The 16,810-nt window shown below is 38.3% G+C and overlaps 1 protein-coding gene across 3 annotated transcripts in view; it reads right to left on the minus strand.

The window, feature by feature from the left end:
- Positions 1 to 16,810, minus strand: part of LARP7 (La ribonucleoprotein 7, transcriptional regulator) — a 36,752-nt gene that overhangs the window by 15,678 nt on the left and 4,264 nt on the right. For all 3 annotated transcript variants that reach the window (XM_074993419.1, XM_074993417.1, XM_074993418.1), the window contains exons 2-9: positions 16,500 to 16,715; positions 15,017 to 15,117; positions 14,819 to 14,902; positions 9,692 to 9,856; positions 8,852 to 8,960; positions 6,905 to 7,279; positions 4,822 to 4,957; positions 339 to 496 (exon numbers count right to left, since the gene is read on the minus strand). In XM_074993419.1, the coding sequence (XP_074849520.1) occupies positions 339 to 496; positions 4,822 to 4,957; positions 6,905 to 7,279; positions 8,852 to 8,960; positions 9,692 to 9,856; positions 14,819 to 14,902; positions 15,017 to 15,117; positions 16,500 to 16,707 (1,336 nt within the window). In that variant the 5' untranslated portion in view covers positions 16,708 to 16,715. The remainder of the gene's footprint in view (positions 1 to 338; positions 497 to 4,821; positions 4,958 to 6,904; positions 7,280 to 8,851; positions 8,961 to 9,691; positions 9,857 to 14,818; positions 14,903 to 15,016; positions 15,118 to 16,499; positions 16,716 to 16,810) is intronic.

Genomic DNA, 16,810 nt, shown 5'->3' on the forward strand with positions numbered 1-16,810 from the left:
CCTACAAAGAAGTTATCACAATACATGTGAAATATTATCAAATGAAACTGTCTCAAAAGCCAAAAATTAATTTGTAATCTTCAATTACTGTCTAAATAATTTGCTTATTCACACAATTTACATATCATAATCTGTATAAATAAAATATATTTTACATAAAATAGCTCCTTTAATAGGAAGTGATGTAAATGCTTTATTTCATTCTGCCTTTTCCATTCAGAGAAGTTGGCACACTGTAAAACTACTTTGATATAGATCTATTTGAATATCAAAACTAAAGGACCACCATTGGCATTAAAAACAACACAGATTAAAAAGGCCATTGGAACAACATTTACATTTAACATTTTTTGTTTGAGGATCCTTTTGCACACCACTATCTGTTTCCATCTTCTCTGCACACTCAGATTTGATTTGGGACATTGTTTTCTTTAAGGAAGCCATACTGGCTTTTTGAAGGGCCAAATATTCTTGCTTCAGGTCCATCCATTCACTCCTACATAAGACAAAGATTTAGGAATAAAAATATCAGTGTTGTGTAAAAATAATCAGACTTTTAAAAAAGCCATTATGGACATGAAGACAAAATTATTACTATATTTTGTACTACTGTAGAGTCTGGGATCCTTAGTCATGAGCTAGAACCCCACTGTGCTAGGTGCTGTAGAAACGCAAAACAAAAAGACAGTCTCTGCCTCCCAAAACTCATCTAAAAGTATAGAGCAACAGAAAACAAATAGGGACATGGGATAGCTCAACACAATATTGGTCAACATGATAGGCAATGGCTTCAGTACATGCACAGCCTGCTATCAAATGTTAAGCATCATGAAAAAGGAAAGTACTGAAGAAGAGGGTTTTGTAGGAGGCTAATGAGGGAGCTTCCAAGCACAGAAAAAAGCACAAGGTGCTTGTCTGAAAGTTTAACAACTGGGAAATGGAGGAGCATCAAGGACAGATTGCAGAGGACAGTCAACACCTTGATAGCAAGTGAGAGTAAGGATATGCTACAATAGGTCTGGAAAGACAGGTAACTTATGTTGAACGCCTTGGAGAAGGAGAGTCAGGTGAGGCATGCAAGAGAGGTTGACAGAGTCTAAATGTCTTGCAAATAAAACACACAAACCATAGCCGATATAAGGAGGCAGATTCTCACTTAGTGCAAATAGGAGCTGTGGTAATACACATCCATTGAGAATCTTCCCTCTTGGAAGTAAATGGCCTCCCATCTTTATTGAGCTGCTTAGGGTTTGGCCGTTATTTGACTAAGTTACAACTGGCCTACAAAATGGACCACAAAATGGCCTAAACGAATTCTGAAAGAATAAAATTGCTAACACATTAAAAGAGACTGCCAAATGCATAACATTCTGAATGCTTTGGTAAATCAGACATATCATTTGGAACTGGAATTAAACAGAGCATGGACACTAATTTTTCTCTAGAAAATTCACTGATTTAAAACAAGCAAATGGTTAAACTCACCAAAAAAATCCTACAGAGATAAGAACATTCCTTCCTATTCAAATGCATTAGAGTTTAAAAAAAATTGCACTGCATGGAAGCAATTTATATATTTACATACATTTAACATGGAGATGTTTCTGCAAACAGCTAGAGCTTTGCTCCATAGAAACACAATGCCTATAGTGTCACTGTGAGAACGACTCATTGTTACCCTAATCTGTGCTATCAAACAAGCTGATAGGGGATTTTTAAAGAGGAGGGTATCTTGTGGTAATGGTTTTAGCTGTTAACATTGACAACTGTATACTTCAAAAAGCATCTAGACTCACCCAGGATCATACCTTCTCACAGAGCAAAGACATTAAAATAACAAAAGAGCCATGTAATGATTCTTTGAGATAAAAAGGCAACAACCAGTCTGTAGTAAGATACGGTATAAATAGGAGGCTGAGGAGACACTCTTGTGTTAACTTAATTGAAAAGGAAGAGAAGACCATGGGGAATGGGAATGAGACAGGCAAGTAATTCAATGTATTTTATAATCTTCTATTATTATTATTGTAATTATTATATTACTCTATAAATTTCTATTATGCAATAATAAACAATGTAATATTCTTTTGTTCTATTTGGTGTAGGTGTTCTGAACTTATGGAAAAGGATAGCAAACCCTGCAGAAATACTGGTTTATGTGGACCCCTTCTACTTTAACATGGAGGTGCTTTCTGTGACTATAAAAAGTAAGTGCTTCCATGTTTTAGTAGAGGTGAATCCTGATCTCAGTCCTGCAACAGCCACATGGAAACACAGGAATCGTGCACCTCTACTCTTCTGTCACAGGAATTGGTGGCTGGTAAAAGGAAATACAAGAGGAATAACAAGAGATCAAATGTACCTATTTTGTAAAATCTATTATTATTAATATTGATTTATTATAAGTGAGGTATTTAATGACAACTTTTAAAGGAACCCCCCTCCTTTCCTTTAACATGGAGTTACCAGCTGCCTAGAAAAACTAAGTGGTGGATCCCAGTGTCTTGAATTTATCACTTCTAAAAATATCTGCTCAGTAATGATGACAAGTAAAAAACAACCTAAACCCACAACAAAAATACTGTCTGAAGATTACATTTCATATTGTATATTCTATTAAAAACTCTGTACATGCTATATATTGTACGTGCTATATATTCATTAACAAATTCTTGTGTATTTTACAGAAAAAAGAGGAACAACAGAAGTTTGCAGTCTCAGTTTAAAGGACCCCCACTACTTTAATGTGGAAGTACTTGCTTTGCTCCTGAAAAGTAAGTGCTTCCATGTTTTAGTGATGGTGAATCCTGAATTTTCAACTGCAGACCAGCTACAGAAAAAATTTGTGGATACTAAAAGACTTACCATATTGTAATAAGACTGCAGCAAAAACATTCCACGCACTCTAGACATGAACTACAGAAAAATATTGTACCATAGTAATTTAAAACATACTCTGAATGTAGCAATCCTGCTTGTATGAGTTAAGCAGCTCTTAGACTGAATCCATATAAAATTCTCTGAAGGCAAGAAGCAGTCAGTGCTTCAGTTTTCTCCAGCATTAATGAATCACACACACACACACGATTAATTTCCCTCTTAACAGCTGTGCACTCATGAATTAATTACACCCCCAACTCAAAAAATATATTACATAAGCTTATTGTCTTTGTTGTAAAGGACCCCCTCTACTTTAACATGGAAGTACTTGCTGGATGCTTGAAAAAGTAAGTGCTTCCATGTTTTAGTTGTGGTGAATCCTATCTGTTCACTACAGCATCAATGGTACAGCAGAAAATATCAAACACAAGCATAATTCCAACTTGGTCCTTCAGACATGTTTGTATTTGATATTGCAGTATTGTTTTTGTAGAGAGTAACAGCTGTAACTCCAATGAGAAGAGATAATGTGATATATACATATACATAAAGTTCAGTTTTCATTTTCTGTAATGGTGTAAGGTGAATGAACAGCAATTTTTATATGAAAAACAGTACTACCAATTTTTTAAATAAGGTTTTACATAACTAATTGTTTTTATTTGAATAGTCTGTTTTGGTTATCTTAAGTTTACTGTAAAATTTCTCTTGTAAAACATTAGATCTTAACTGCAGGCCACTACTGTTGCTAATATGCAACTCTGTTGTAAAAGCTGGAATTGCACTTTAGCAATGGTGATGGACTGCAAGACATACAAAAATAGATTTTACAGGAAATCTATGTAAAGTGGGTCTGTCCCACGAAAGCTAACCTAATAAATTATTTTGTTAGTCTTTAAAGTGCCACTTTACTGCTTTTTTGTTTTCATAGTATACAGACTTGCATGGCTTTCTCTGTTACTAATTCTGGACATGTTAAGTGAAAGAAATGATATTCTCAGATAATTTGCAGTTTATATTTAACACGTAGTTTCATAGGTCAGTATTTTAATAAAGACTGTAAAAACTTTACAAACTCGTGACTTTTATTATGCAGTTATAACACTTGGTATTAATTTAATTTTGCGAACATGAATACATTTAAATTTTGGTTAGTTTTATAAGCAGAAGTTAAACTGCTTATAAACTTCTGCTTTGGGGGATTAATTTGGTCTGTTCACTTGTATACTACAATAAATAACTTTGATCTTAAATTGCAAGGAGGCTCTATATAGTTACTATCCCTTGAGCCTAAATCTTTAATCATTTTTGAAGGAATCACATTAAATTAAAATGACATAGCAACAAAGCTCAGTTAAAAAGCAGTACTTAAACACTTAGTCCATAAACATACTGCAAGACTCACCAATTATGCTGCACAGATAAATATCAATATGGTTTTCAAATAAACACATTTAATTTTTGTGAAACATTGACAGACAAGGTTCTGTATGGACAGTAGAATCATAGACAAAGCTTTTGCTTTCCATTGATTTGGAAAAAGAAACTTGAGAATAACAAAAGCCTGAATTGGGAGACATCATCTTGATATCCAAACTTAATGCTGTGAGAACTGCAGCCCTTTGTAAAATTTTAGACAGCAAGATTCTGTTTTTCATTATTTTCCCCATCACTATTCCCAAAACAGTTTTAATTAACACAAAAATTTGACAAGACTTCACATAAGAAAGCCATCTAATGTGTTCATGCAGAGTGATATTAACTAATGTTGACCAAGAGCTTAGAGCAGCTAAATGATTGTTAGGGGAAGAGAGAGGAGGGGGTGGGGAGGTAATACTGCCCTCATATTCAAATGGTAGGAGGTACATATAAGAACAAAAATTGAACTTCAGAAACCGTATCTGACGCTATAAAAATATATTAGTTGATGATGTAACATACTTTGAGAGCACTCTCAATGGAATGACCTCCTCTCCCATCTTGTGCCTTTCTTTGTGCTTTTTCTTATGCTTCCTTTTTGATTTTGAAAGGGATGTATCTTTCTTCTCACCTTCTTTCTCCTCTTCTGTAGTAGTTTCTAAATGAAAGACCCAATTGGATTCAACTTGGACAGATAATATTTAAAGCAAAAAACATGACACAAATGGCATGCTCATTTATATTGCTAAGCAAGCACTTGATTATAATGAATAAACTTTTCCAAATCTTAACCTTTTTCAATTTTACTTTTTCCTGTTAAACACAGGGAGGTCACTTCTAATTTCCTCAACATATGAAATGTAGTACAAACTCCCACCCAAGTCTATGGTCCATCTATCACATACGATCCTGTTAGTGCTAGTTTATAACTGTGCTGTCATTTAATATGTCAATGCCTAAAAAGCCTTCCTTTTTTCATTCTTGATCAGCTTGCTCTACCCAGATCTTGTACTTCTGTCTGCAGTATCTGCTCACATGGATCACGTGAGTCCATTCATTCATTCATGTGCCAGTATTAAGGGAGACAACAGCACTAATCTTTTCTCAGAACAGGTAGAAGGTTCAATTCCTTTACACGTCAAACCTTTCCTAGTTTGTCAACCGGGAAGAAAAACAACACAGAATGCAATGGTGTATGTGTTAGACTACTATTCGTCCTCTATTTTGTTTCATCCCAACCCTTCACTCTTTTCTCCACTGAGCACTGGCGTTTTTTGTTTTACATTCACAAAATTAAAGATAGTGCACTCTACTGATTTCTTCATCTTAGAGTCTTTATTCTTTTAATCCACCTATAAACTAATTGACCACTCTTTTCCTCTCCACGCCCCTTCTAGATCACATCAAACCCATCTCCCACCCTGTAAATAAAAGAAACTCAACAGATTTCCAGCAATAGTTTATGTCTCCACACTTTTTCCCCCTTACCAGTAGCATAAGACACTATTCTATTTCCCATAATCTGTTCCCTGTCACAATCAAAAGTGGGGTAATCAATAGGCAGACTGCAGGCCAAATCTGGAAGACCAGAAACTGTTGAACAGATCACAACATTTTTATTTAATCATTATCTTGTCTGGACCTTGATTTTATATTGGTCAAGAAATTTAAACCTTGGCAAAAAGTAACTTGACTACTCTGAACAAAAGTGATTTTATCACCCTCCTCCTGCAATGCTCTCCCAACTAGTTTTCACTTGAGAACTATAATTGTTTCCCCTTTCCCATTTTCCACAGTTGACTGCCACAGATTTGGCAGAGACCTCAAGGTCTCTGCATACACTTGCAGGATTTATTTTTATTCTTAATAAAGATGTTTTCTCAACTCTTTGTGGATATCAAATATTTCCCCATATTAAAGCCTGCTGTGGTTCAGGTGGTTAGCCATCTGATCTTAGCTTCTAACCAAGATCCTTATCTTGACATACATTTTTGACATTTTGCATCACTCATTTCTAGTTTTGAAGAGTCTCCAGCATATGCCTTTTCTGGATTTTAATCCTACATATGTAGGTTTTTATATGTGATCTAGGTTTTTGTATGTGGCCTGTCAGCATGGTCTTGAGTTTTTGAAGATACACCTAATTTTAATGGCCCTTCTCCTGCCCCTACAAGATCTGACAAAACAAAACAGCAGAAATGTAGCACTGATCTGATTTGAGACTTCCTTGTAAACCATCTTCATTTCCAATGAGAGCCTCAAAAATTCTCTGGTGTCCCAATGGTCTCTGCTGTTTCCCACCAAACTCATGCCTCTGGATGTCTCAGTGATGACTTTACATTTGACAGCACTTAATGAGCAATGAGATCCAAAGCTACATAATCCTCAGTTCGTTTTCTGAACCCCTCATCTTGCATCTGACAGCCACTGGCCTAAATACTACCAATGAATGCTTCAAGACTGAAGACCTTTTGATAAAAAGTAATTGGTGTCAATGCAAACCCACTTCTCACCATCTCTGAATGCCTGCCAAAATCCATCTTTATTTAATTTTGCTTCTACGCTATAAAAAAAATATAGTTATAACTTTCCATAACATTTTTACCTTTGGAATCTTTTTGATCTTCTGTCGTTTCTTCTTTTGCAGAATGGACATCATCTTTTTGAGCAGTTTTCTTGACCTTTGTGCTTAATGCCTCTACCTCTCCAGAGTTGCTTCTTTTCCTCTTCCCTAGCCCACTTTCCTCAGTTAATGCTGAACTTTCTGTTCTATCACATTTTTTTTTCTCTTTCTTAGAAGGTTGCCTGTGGACTCCAGATACTTCCGTTTCCAAGCTCTCTGATGTTGTTCTGTGTCTCTTTGATTTGTTTATTTGTTCTGCAGTAGTGTCCATGTTTGGTTCTTTTGATTCTGCAGCTGACTGTATGCTGCTCTCTTTTTTCATTTTGGACTTTTTCTTCTTCTTCTTCTTTTTCTCTTCTGTATCAAGTAAAACAATATATTTAAAACTTGGACAAAAATTATTACTCCTGATTAAAGTTCAAAAATTATTATTCCTGATTAAAGATTAGATAAGCAAGACTAACTGTATAGAGGTAGCAAAATATTCCCTCTTTTGAAGCGCTCAAAGTCTGAACCTTAAATTCAGTTTTCAGCTACTGAGAAAGTTGGGATGAGCTTACCCCATAAGACATTTAGGTAACTATAGGTGATCCCCGACTTACGAACACATCGACTTACAACCAACCTCTAGCTCACCCCCCCGTGTGCCCCAGCTCACCTCCCCATGGGGCTCCCCTCCCACCCCTGCAGACCCAGCTCTAACCCCCTCTGCTTCAACGCTCCCACTCACCTGGGCCTTGACACCTCCCCCCGTACACTTGGGCCTCAACCCATGTGGCCCCAGATTGCTCAGCACATGCGGTGTTCCAACCTGTCCTCCACTCAAGCACCCTGCCCCGGTACACCCCGTTCAACCCCTCCCTCACCTGGCTCAACCCCCTCGATGCTCCAGCTCACCGCCCCCCCCCCATGCATCTGGCTCTGACTTCAATCTGTGCCTGGGGCTCCGGCTCCCAGCTCACGGTTGGGCTCCAACCCCCCTCCACTCAACCCCCCCCCCGCCCCATTGCATCCCCTGTTCAACCCCCCAACCTGGCTCAACCCCTCCCTCCTGCGGCCCCAGTTCACCCCCACCCCATGCTTGGGGCCCCAGCTGTCAGGCGCTGCCAGCGTGTAAAGGGCTCTATCCCCTTCACCAGCTCAAGCAACCCGCGCCTTGGTTCACCCCCATTCAATCCTCCTCTGTCCCCAGCTGACACCCCTCACCCCCTGCCCTGGCACATGCCAGACTGTCAGCTGCTGCAGGCGCATGAGGCTCTACCACCCCCCAGATAACCATCCTGCCCCGGTTCACCTTGTTTAAGCCCCACAATTCCCCTTGGCTCCAGCTCACACTCCTCATCATGTGGGGCTCCAGCTCCAACCCCCTGGCCAGGCTCAACCCCTGCCCCAATGCCCTGGTGCCCAGGTCCAACCCCCTGCAAGCCCCAGATCACCTGCACCCTCCCACCACCTCTGCCGTCCTAAGCCACCCCAGGCTTAACCTCCCTGCCCCCTCCCAGGGTCCCAACCCAAGCCCTCCCCAACGTACGCAAAATTCAAGGTACATCAGGATTGTGTGAAACGCCACCTCATGTACCTCAAGGGATTACAGTATAAGGGTATTTCCGATTTACGACCAAATCGAGATATGACCAGGTGTTCATAATGTAACCTGTTTGTAAATCATGGACTATCTGTACTGTAAAGAGGAAAGAGATTGTCCCAGATGGCATTATTAGTTCTTTTATGACAGGGGTGGGGAGCCCTTTTTGGACTGGGGGTCACTGACCGACAGAAAAGATCAGTTGGAGGACACATAAAAGAAAAATCCACCCTCACAGATGTGGCTCATGACAAAAATAGATGATTAAACTGCTGTAATATGAGATTACGATTTCTGAATGAAAATATTATACCGAAAATATTGACCCCCCCCACAATACCTACCCACCACACAGCATTCATTTGTATTTAGTGCAGGAACAGGCTTATTCTTTACTGTTCTAGGAAATATGCCAGGTTTTCTTGGTGCTTCTTCTGGTGGATTATTCAAAAACTTAAAATAAAACAAGTATATAAGATCAAGAAAATATTTTAAAAAAAACTAAAATTTATTCACAGCAGAATTCCCTCCTCAAAAAAGAAATTATTACAGAAACATATACTGCCTCTACACCCATTCTAGAAAGATGTGGTTGCTAAGAATCCATCAAGGGAGCATCTGTCTTCTTTTTGATCACTGGCCCAGCACTACTGCTTCAATGTTCATTGCTCTTCAAGTAATTAGTGTTACTACCTCTTTAGGCCAATAAAATAATCTTAATTTTATTTTTGTTGTGCAAATGAACCATCCTCAGGACCACACAACAAAACTATAATAGCATTAAAATCTGCACAATCCTCTTGCAAGGCCATATTATTCCCATTTTGCAGCTGTCATAAATGGACCTTTATCCCAGACTCAAAAGGAGCTAAAAATAGCCTAATGAAATTAAAAGAGAAAATATCAGAGGTTTTTCTCATTTGCTCCATTTACTTTAACTGGATTACCTTCACCAACAGTAAAGTTTTCTATATCCAGGTTTTGAAGAATATTAAAAAACATAACATAAAAACTAAGGTGATACCCAGACTATGAAATTACATTATTTCTGAAAACTCCCGTACTTAAATTCATTCATTTATTTAAAATTTAAGTTTCCCTTGTACTGCCTTTTGCAGCAATGAAGACTATTCACATTTGCCACTCTATTTTGACATGAAAGAAAGCGCTAAAGCAGGACATACCTCAATAGCTTTGTCTGCTTGCTCTCTTGTTTCAAATTCAACAAATGCAAATCCCTTTGGATCTCCACTGGACTTATAACGTGGGATACTGACATACACTACATTACCACATTTCCCAAATACCCGCTCAATCCAGCTGTGGTTGACATTTTTGGGAAGCAGCTCCTTAAAAAAAAAAAAATAGATGCGACATTTTACTTTTCTTAGCAGTACAATACACACATTCCTCTACAGTTAGTTATCATAAATCTCAGGGTGTTCAAGGTAGCATAATGATGTTAGCTATTTAAAAGTATTCAAAAGGAAATAGCTATGAAAATTTTAAGAAATATTTTTACTTTTCTAGACAAGTATGTTTATTGAATTACACAGGGAGATTGACAGTAAGTAAAGCAGAACGGTCAACAAGTTTTAGTGTTCACTTGGAAATGTTACTTTAAACTATACCATTAGTACAAACAATAAAGTACATTAGATACTTTATCTATTTACTTCCCATACCAAAACCTCAATCCTGCAATCGCATACATGCACGAGCAATCTCTGAGCCAGTGCAGAGTCTCACTGGCTTGAAACAATCTATTCACAGCACAAAGGTCTTCTGACTTTTGTTAACTCACACTTCAGAGAAATAGGTATTTGTATGCCACAAAAAACAAGTACTAATGAAAAGAACAGTAAATTAAACCTGGTACTCCTAGGTTTTTAGACTTTATCATGAGCAGCAGCATGCAAAACTGACTATCTGTAGTGATGACTAGTGTGGGATTTTCAGTCAATCACCTGTGTGATGGGCATAATTTAGTGCTACAAATGTTAGCAGCTTGCGATAGCCTACTTTCCCTTTACTGCTGACAGCACAAATTTATCCAAACTATTAGCTTCTTCTACTTTGGAAACAGCTTTATATACTTTCTGAAGAGGCCCTTCTGGGTGGCCCAATTGATAAGAGACACATTCAAATACATATATAAACAAAAATTGAAATGTAAGCATTGTTTAACCCCTTACAAGTTTATCTTTCTAAAGACAGTTTTAACTGAAGAACTTAGTAATGAGACACTGCACTGTCTGAAGAAAGAGAAACTTCTGGTTAAGTGACTGGTTTAATATAGGCTCTGCTTGCCTTAGAAGCACATTCCAACATAGTTTTGTTACAATCTAAGTGTCAGTAAATTCAAAAATCACAAAATATTTAATGGGATTTGTACAGCATCAGAAAAAATTATGCACTATTAATAAATCAAAAGTGGAGCAAAATTTATTTTCATGCTACCTATTTTGAAATTTAAACTTCAAAAATGATTTGATAATTCAATTAAGCCTTAAGGGAAGTTTCTTTTTATAGATAAGATAATGAAGCAGCACCTAAAAGGAATACATTACATGGACATAATTTTTGTTTCAAAAAAGGAGCTGTGCCTTACAGTATCAACTGAAAAATATGCTATTGTGCCAGTGAACCCAAGTGCAGGAGCAGATTTTTTGTGATATGCAAGGATGTGTTCTATTCATCTGAGATTACAAAAGTGGACTGTGTAGATCCTTCAAAAAAACCTCTCCTTGATCATCTCCAGGATGGAAGGAAAACCTATCAAGGATTCTACATGTACATTTACACTGCAGTCAGGTGGGCTGACAGACTTGCTGAGCCCTGGGGAAAGGGGTTGGGTGGGGGGGAAGGGGGAAGAAGAGGGAGCAGTAGCAAAAGCTGGGTGCCCCAGGCTCTTCACAGCCCCAGGACCCAGAGCAACTGCCCCCTTTGCTTCCCTCCCACCACAATCAGCAGGCCTGATTGTCATTTAAAACCTTCAACTGCTGGTGTCAGTTGTCTCAAGCTAAGAGGCTGTTTAATTGCAATGCAGATATTTGGGCCCAGACTGCAGCATAGACTCTAGGATGCTGAAAGGTGGGAGGGCTCCAGAGCTCAGGTCCTTGCCCATTGCAACTGAACATCCCCTTAGTCTCAAACCCTAGTCACAGGCTGGTTGCAAGTGTTTAAGTGGAGTGCACACACAAGCCCTAGGGAATGCCTAAACAGCATTTAAACACCCGCACATGGTTGGGGTCAGCTAAGTGGAACTTGGGCTGTAAAACTGTGATGCAGACATCTGGGGTTGGACTGGAGCTCAGACTCTGGGCCCAGTCTGAACCCCAAAACCTATACCACAAAGATTACAGTGCTGCAGTCTGAGCCCACAGACTTGTTTAAGACTAGCAGTTCTCACCCAGGGACCCTCCGGAGCTGCAAGCAGGTTTTCGGAAGGTCCACCAAAATAAACCAGAGACCAGGCTCAATGTTAGACTAACAAGGGCCGAGGACTGAAAACTGAAGCCCGAGCCCTCACTGCTCAGGATGGAAGCCAAAGCCCAAGCAATTTATCTTTGTGGAGCTCCGGGCAACTGGCCTGCTTACTATTTGCTAACATGGGCTCTGGCTTTTGATCTACCAAATATGTAGTAGAACAGCTACTGTGGCACAGATGGGGCTGTGGCATTATATGAGGAGCAAGAGGGCTCACAGAAAAAAAGGTTGACAATCCCTGGTGACATTCCCTAATACATCTCTACCTCCCCATAGTTGAACATTAAAAGAAGTGATTGAGCATGGTTCGAAATTTACCTAATCTCTGTATAAAAACACATTGGTCTCTCCCTTGTTAAAAAATCTGTAAGTGGTAAAAAGGATTAGATGTATATTTTCAATTACTCTCCATATAAAACGTCTGGGAGCAACAAAACATAAACAGGTGCTTCTTTTTATAACTGTTTCAAATCAACGCCTAACTAAAAAGCTCCTTAAAATAGGAACACCTTACTTCAAATAATAGTGACAGAAAAGTTTGGTAGTATTTGAACAATTTTGGAATAAGGAGAGCTTAGAACTGCTTTCAGGAGTTCTATCAGCACTACGACATCACACTCAACAAAAGCCCAGGCCATCACTATTTATTACTGAAGAAAAGGGGGCCTATAGAAATACTTTGTTCTCTAAGACAATCAGAGCAACCCAAATTATTTACCCACCTGGAGAGCTGAGAAACATGGCACAAGTGAACATGTATGTTCTGATTACTGAATAAATGCAGTCATGAAAAGTTCTGTGCATACCAGAAAAAAATGCTGTTTCATTGAAAATACAGTTTCCCAATGGCTCCTGCTATAATACCTACTTTGATATGAACGACAAAAGCTCTCTGAAGACCAACGAACTCCTATATAGGACCCCAGTGAAGTTGGAACTGTCTATACAGAGCTCCTTCTGAAAATCTTCCCAGAATACAGCTCCAATGTGGAAACATTAGCTTACATCATCCAGCACCATTTTCATTGCCATTGCCAGCACTGTTGGAATACTGGTGACGCAGCAACACATGGAGATTTTTCAGAAAAAAAAAACCTATAGACACGGCCGAAGTGCATACATGTTGGAAGGGTTTCCCAGAAACAAAACATTGAAACCAACCAATTTAGGAGCTTTCTGCTCTCAAAACACTGCCAATGATATTGCAGGACAAACCAGATATGTAACAAACATGCTCATACTTCTAACACTAACAACTCCTGTTGTAATGTATGCTACATGAATAACCTCTAAAGTAGTTCTAGATTATTTGTCAAACTCATCTCTCACATCTTCTCTGATCAAGTGACCTCTATCATCATCCTAATGCCTTGTTTACCATAAGACAGCAGTTCTCAAACTTTTGTACTGGTGACCCCTCTCACAAAGAAATCCTTTGAGTGTGATCCCTCTCATAAATTAACACCATTTACATGTACTGAACACCATTATAAACGCTACAGGCAAAGCCAGATTTGGGGTGGACAATGAGCTCATGACTCCCTCCACATAGTAACCTCACAATCCCTCGTCTCCTGGGCCACCACTCCCAACCTCCAGTTTGGGAACCCTGGTTCTGAAAGAATACAGAAGCACTAGTCTGCATCAGTGCAGCTCCTTTCATGGTACCAACTGTGGAAGCAATGGTGCAGGAAAACCACACACACACTTCTCCAATATAAATAGCCTTGCTGTGTGTTAAAATAAGTCTTGCTTATCTTGCTAACATTAGTTAATGTGAGTTCAATGCTTCACTCTATATGCTGCATCTATGTTTCTGTACATTAGTAGCAAAAACAGTAGTAAAACTGACATTAGAATATTCATACTATGAAGTTTTCCATTACCTTTCCCTAAAGTTGCATGCTTCTCACTGTCTTATAATTCCATTAACAACCTGTCTCAAGGAGCAGCTAATATGCATGAATTTTTCTTTGTTATCCTAATCGGTTCAAAGATTCACAATTTCAAAACCAGAAGGCACCATGTAACACCTAATCTGACCTTCTATATAAACACAAGCCATACAATATCTCCAAAATAATTCCTAGAGCATATTTTTTACATAAGGGCAACTTGTGAGGATGGATGAGGGGGTGGACATGCACACCAGTCACATGAACAACTCTCTCCACATGACTTCTCCCTATGCCACCCCTGCTGAGGGTGCCAGGCCATTCTGCTAGTCTCCTGGGCCACCCAGAAGATCCATCTCCTTGCCCCTCCTGCCCACAGCATTTGGGAGCCACACACATCTTTGCCTCCACCCCCCCCAAGTCAACTCTGTTTTTACACAAACATCCAAACTTGACTGTAAAATTATCGACAGAGAACCCATGGTGGCGCCTGGTAACGTTCCAATGGTAGTTACACTCACTATGAAAAATGTTATGCCTTGTATCTAGTCTGAGTTTGTCTAGCTTCAACATCCAACCACTGGATCATGTTATACCTGTCACAGGTTTTAAACATTTGTCCCCCACACAGATACTTGACTGTAATCAAGTCCCCTCTTAACCTTCTCTTTGTCAAGATAAATAGATCTGAGTTTTCTGAGTCTATATTTATAAGGAGTGTTTTCTAATGCTTCACTCATTCTTGTGGCATGGCACTTTCAAGACAGAAACAAATCAGGAGTTGTAGAATTCACAGTCTAAGATTTATTAAGAAATAATTTTAAAATTAACTTTCATAGATAACTAACACAGCTACTCCTCTGAAAGATAACAGAATAATCCATAAATCTTCTAGACACGACACTCATGTAATAGAGGCAACCTTACCACATATACTGTACGACTATCCACATCTTTTGGTTGCTCACCCAGTGGCTGACGTCTTCTGATTCTAGTTCCCTCTAAATCCAACTAAGAGCAAGAAAGGCAAATTAGTACATCAGTTTTCCACAGTATTGGAAAGTATTGTCTGCCACCCCAACTGCAGTAATAGCAGGTAAAAGTAATGAAAAAAACAATACACACTTCTACAACAGACGAGCTTTTAACCGCTCGGGCTATCAACTTCCCATCAGTAGTCAATTTTTTCATTTTGTTGAATGATACAAGAAGTGATATGTCAACATCTGGGGGGAAAAAAAAAAGCAAGTAGTGAAAATAGTCCAAGTTAAAAAAGAAAATATTTAGGTCTCATTCACATTAACCACAGATCTAGACTAACAATGTATTCTAAAGTAGCATTTAAAAGACTGGGATTATTTCCCTGCATAAAAGCTGCAAGAGCATCTCTGGTTTGTAACTGTGTTGACTACTGACAAGAATTTACATAAAGGTGAATTTTTACTGTCTGTGCTTTGGACTTTAAGTAAGCTTAAATTCCCCTCTCCAGATCTTCCCAATAGACTTTTGATCTATTTTTCTAACTTCCACTGGTAACTACTCCCTTTGGAAAAAAAGGGAAGAAACCCCCTTTTCACTGTGGTTTTATGATGCAAAAATCTTTTACATTGGCAGTTCATCTTTCCCTCAAGCACTCACTCACATTACAAAGGATCTGTTCATACCCTCTATTTAGTAGTAATGAATGATGTTGCTAAAAGTTTGACAGAAACTATTGCAAAGTGTGCACTGGTGAAATATTTTTACCAAGTTTATTTAAGATTAACATTTAGAAAAAAGGTTAAAATATAGCTCTTCAGAAGGGGATTTCTACATGATTTTCAGATTGCATAGTATTTGATATAAAGTAACATTCATTTACCATAGAATCACATATAGGAAGATGTCCATAATATCTTACCAAAACTCAAAGCACCTTTATGCTTGTACTAATATCACAAAATTATATGATATAGCACAATGTAACTGAAAGAACCTTTTTCCATCTCAGAATGGCAAGTGTTCTGTGATTCTTTTAGAAGCCGAAGTAAAAATCTGTGGCATGGGTAGTTTTTTTGCTTTGTAAGGTAAAAGTCAAACTACACAAATAAAAATCAAAGGAGAGAACAGAACTCTAACTACCCTTCTTTGACATGGAAAAAATCCCACTCATCCAAACATACCTAAAAAACAAATTTAAAAAAGCTGGAACAAGACTAAGGGCAGAAACACAGTGAGAGAGCTCTCATGGTTCCATGCCAGATACACTATAAATTAAACACTAATAGCTAATTTGTATATTTTCATATTTGTTTACTGATTTAAAACTAATAACCAAAACCACAAAAAATTACCCATGAAATTCTCCAAAAGCAATTTTAATTGGATATAAGAAAAGAAAGAAAAATATAAGGATAAATAAGATTCTTCATAAGCCCAGTATCCAGCTCTCATTTGGGAGTAGGACTGTCACTACTCCAGTTGCTTGCATAGGCCTTTTTTCTCCCTCCATAGCAGCCATGCATACAGAATACATTCATAATTTATATAAACAATTATTCAGAACACCACTACTGCAGATGAAATTAAAATTCAAAACAGAAATTTCTTTACCCATGAGCAAACTTACATCCATCTCTAGATTTCTCTATTTGTTCTCGGAGGAATTTGTCTTTGTGAAGGTTGACATCTCCAAACCAGAAATCGACTTGTTTTGCTATATCTGACAGCACCTGTTTAACCCTGGACCTTTTCTTTTTCTCTCGTTCCTTCTTCTGTTCAGTATTTTCCTCTTGCATGGCTTTGTCCCTTACAGTTTCATTCTCTATGCCAGTCATACTGTCATCTGAAAATAAGAGATACCTTTGTAAAGAACAGACTATTGGTTTGCTCTTCCATAAGCACCTCTAGTCTGTTCTGGTATGGCTATGATCTGAAGAC

Source organism: Carettochelys insculpta, chromosome 4, assembly GCF_033958435.1.
Source record: "Carettochelys insculpta isolate YL-2023 chromosome 4, ASM3395843v1, whole genome shotgun sequence".
Taxonomy (NCBI): Eukaryota; Metazoa; Chordata; order Testudines; family Carettochelyidae; genus Carettochelys; species Carettochelys insculpta.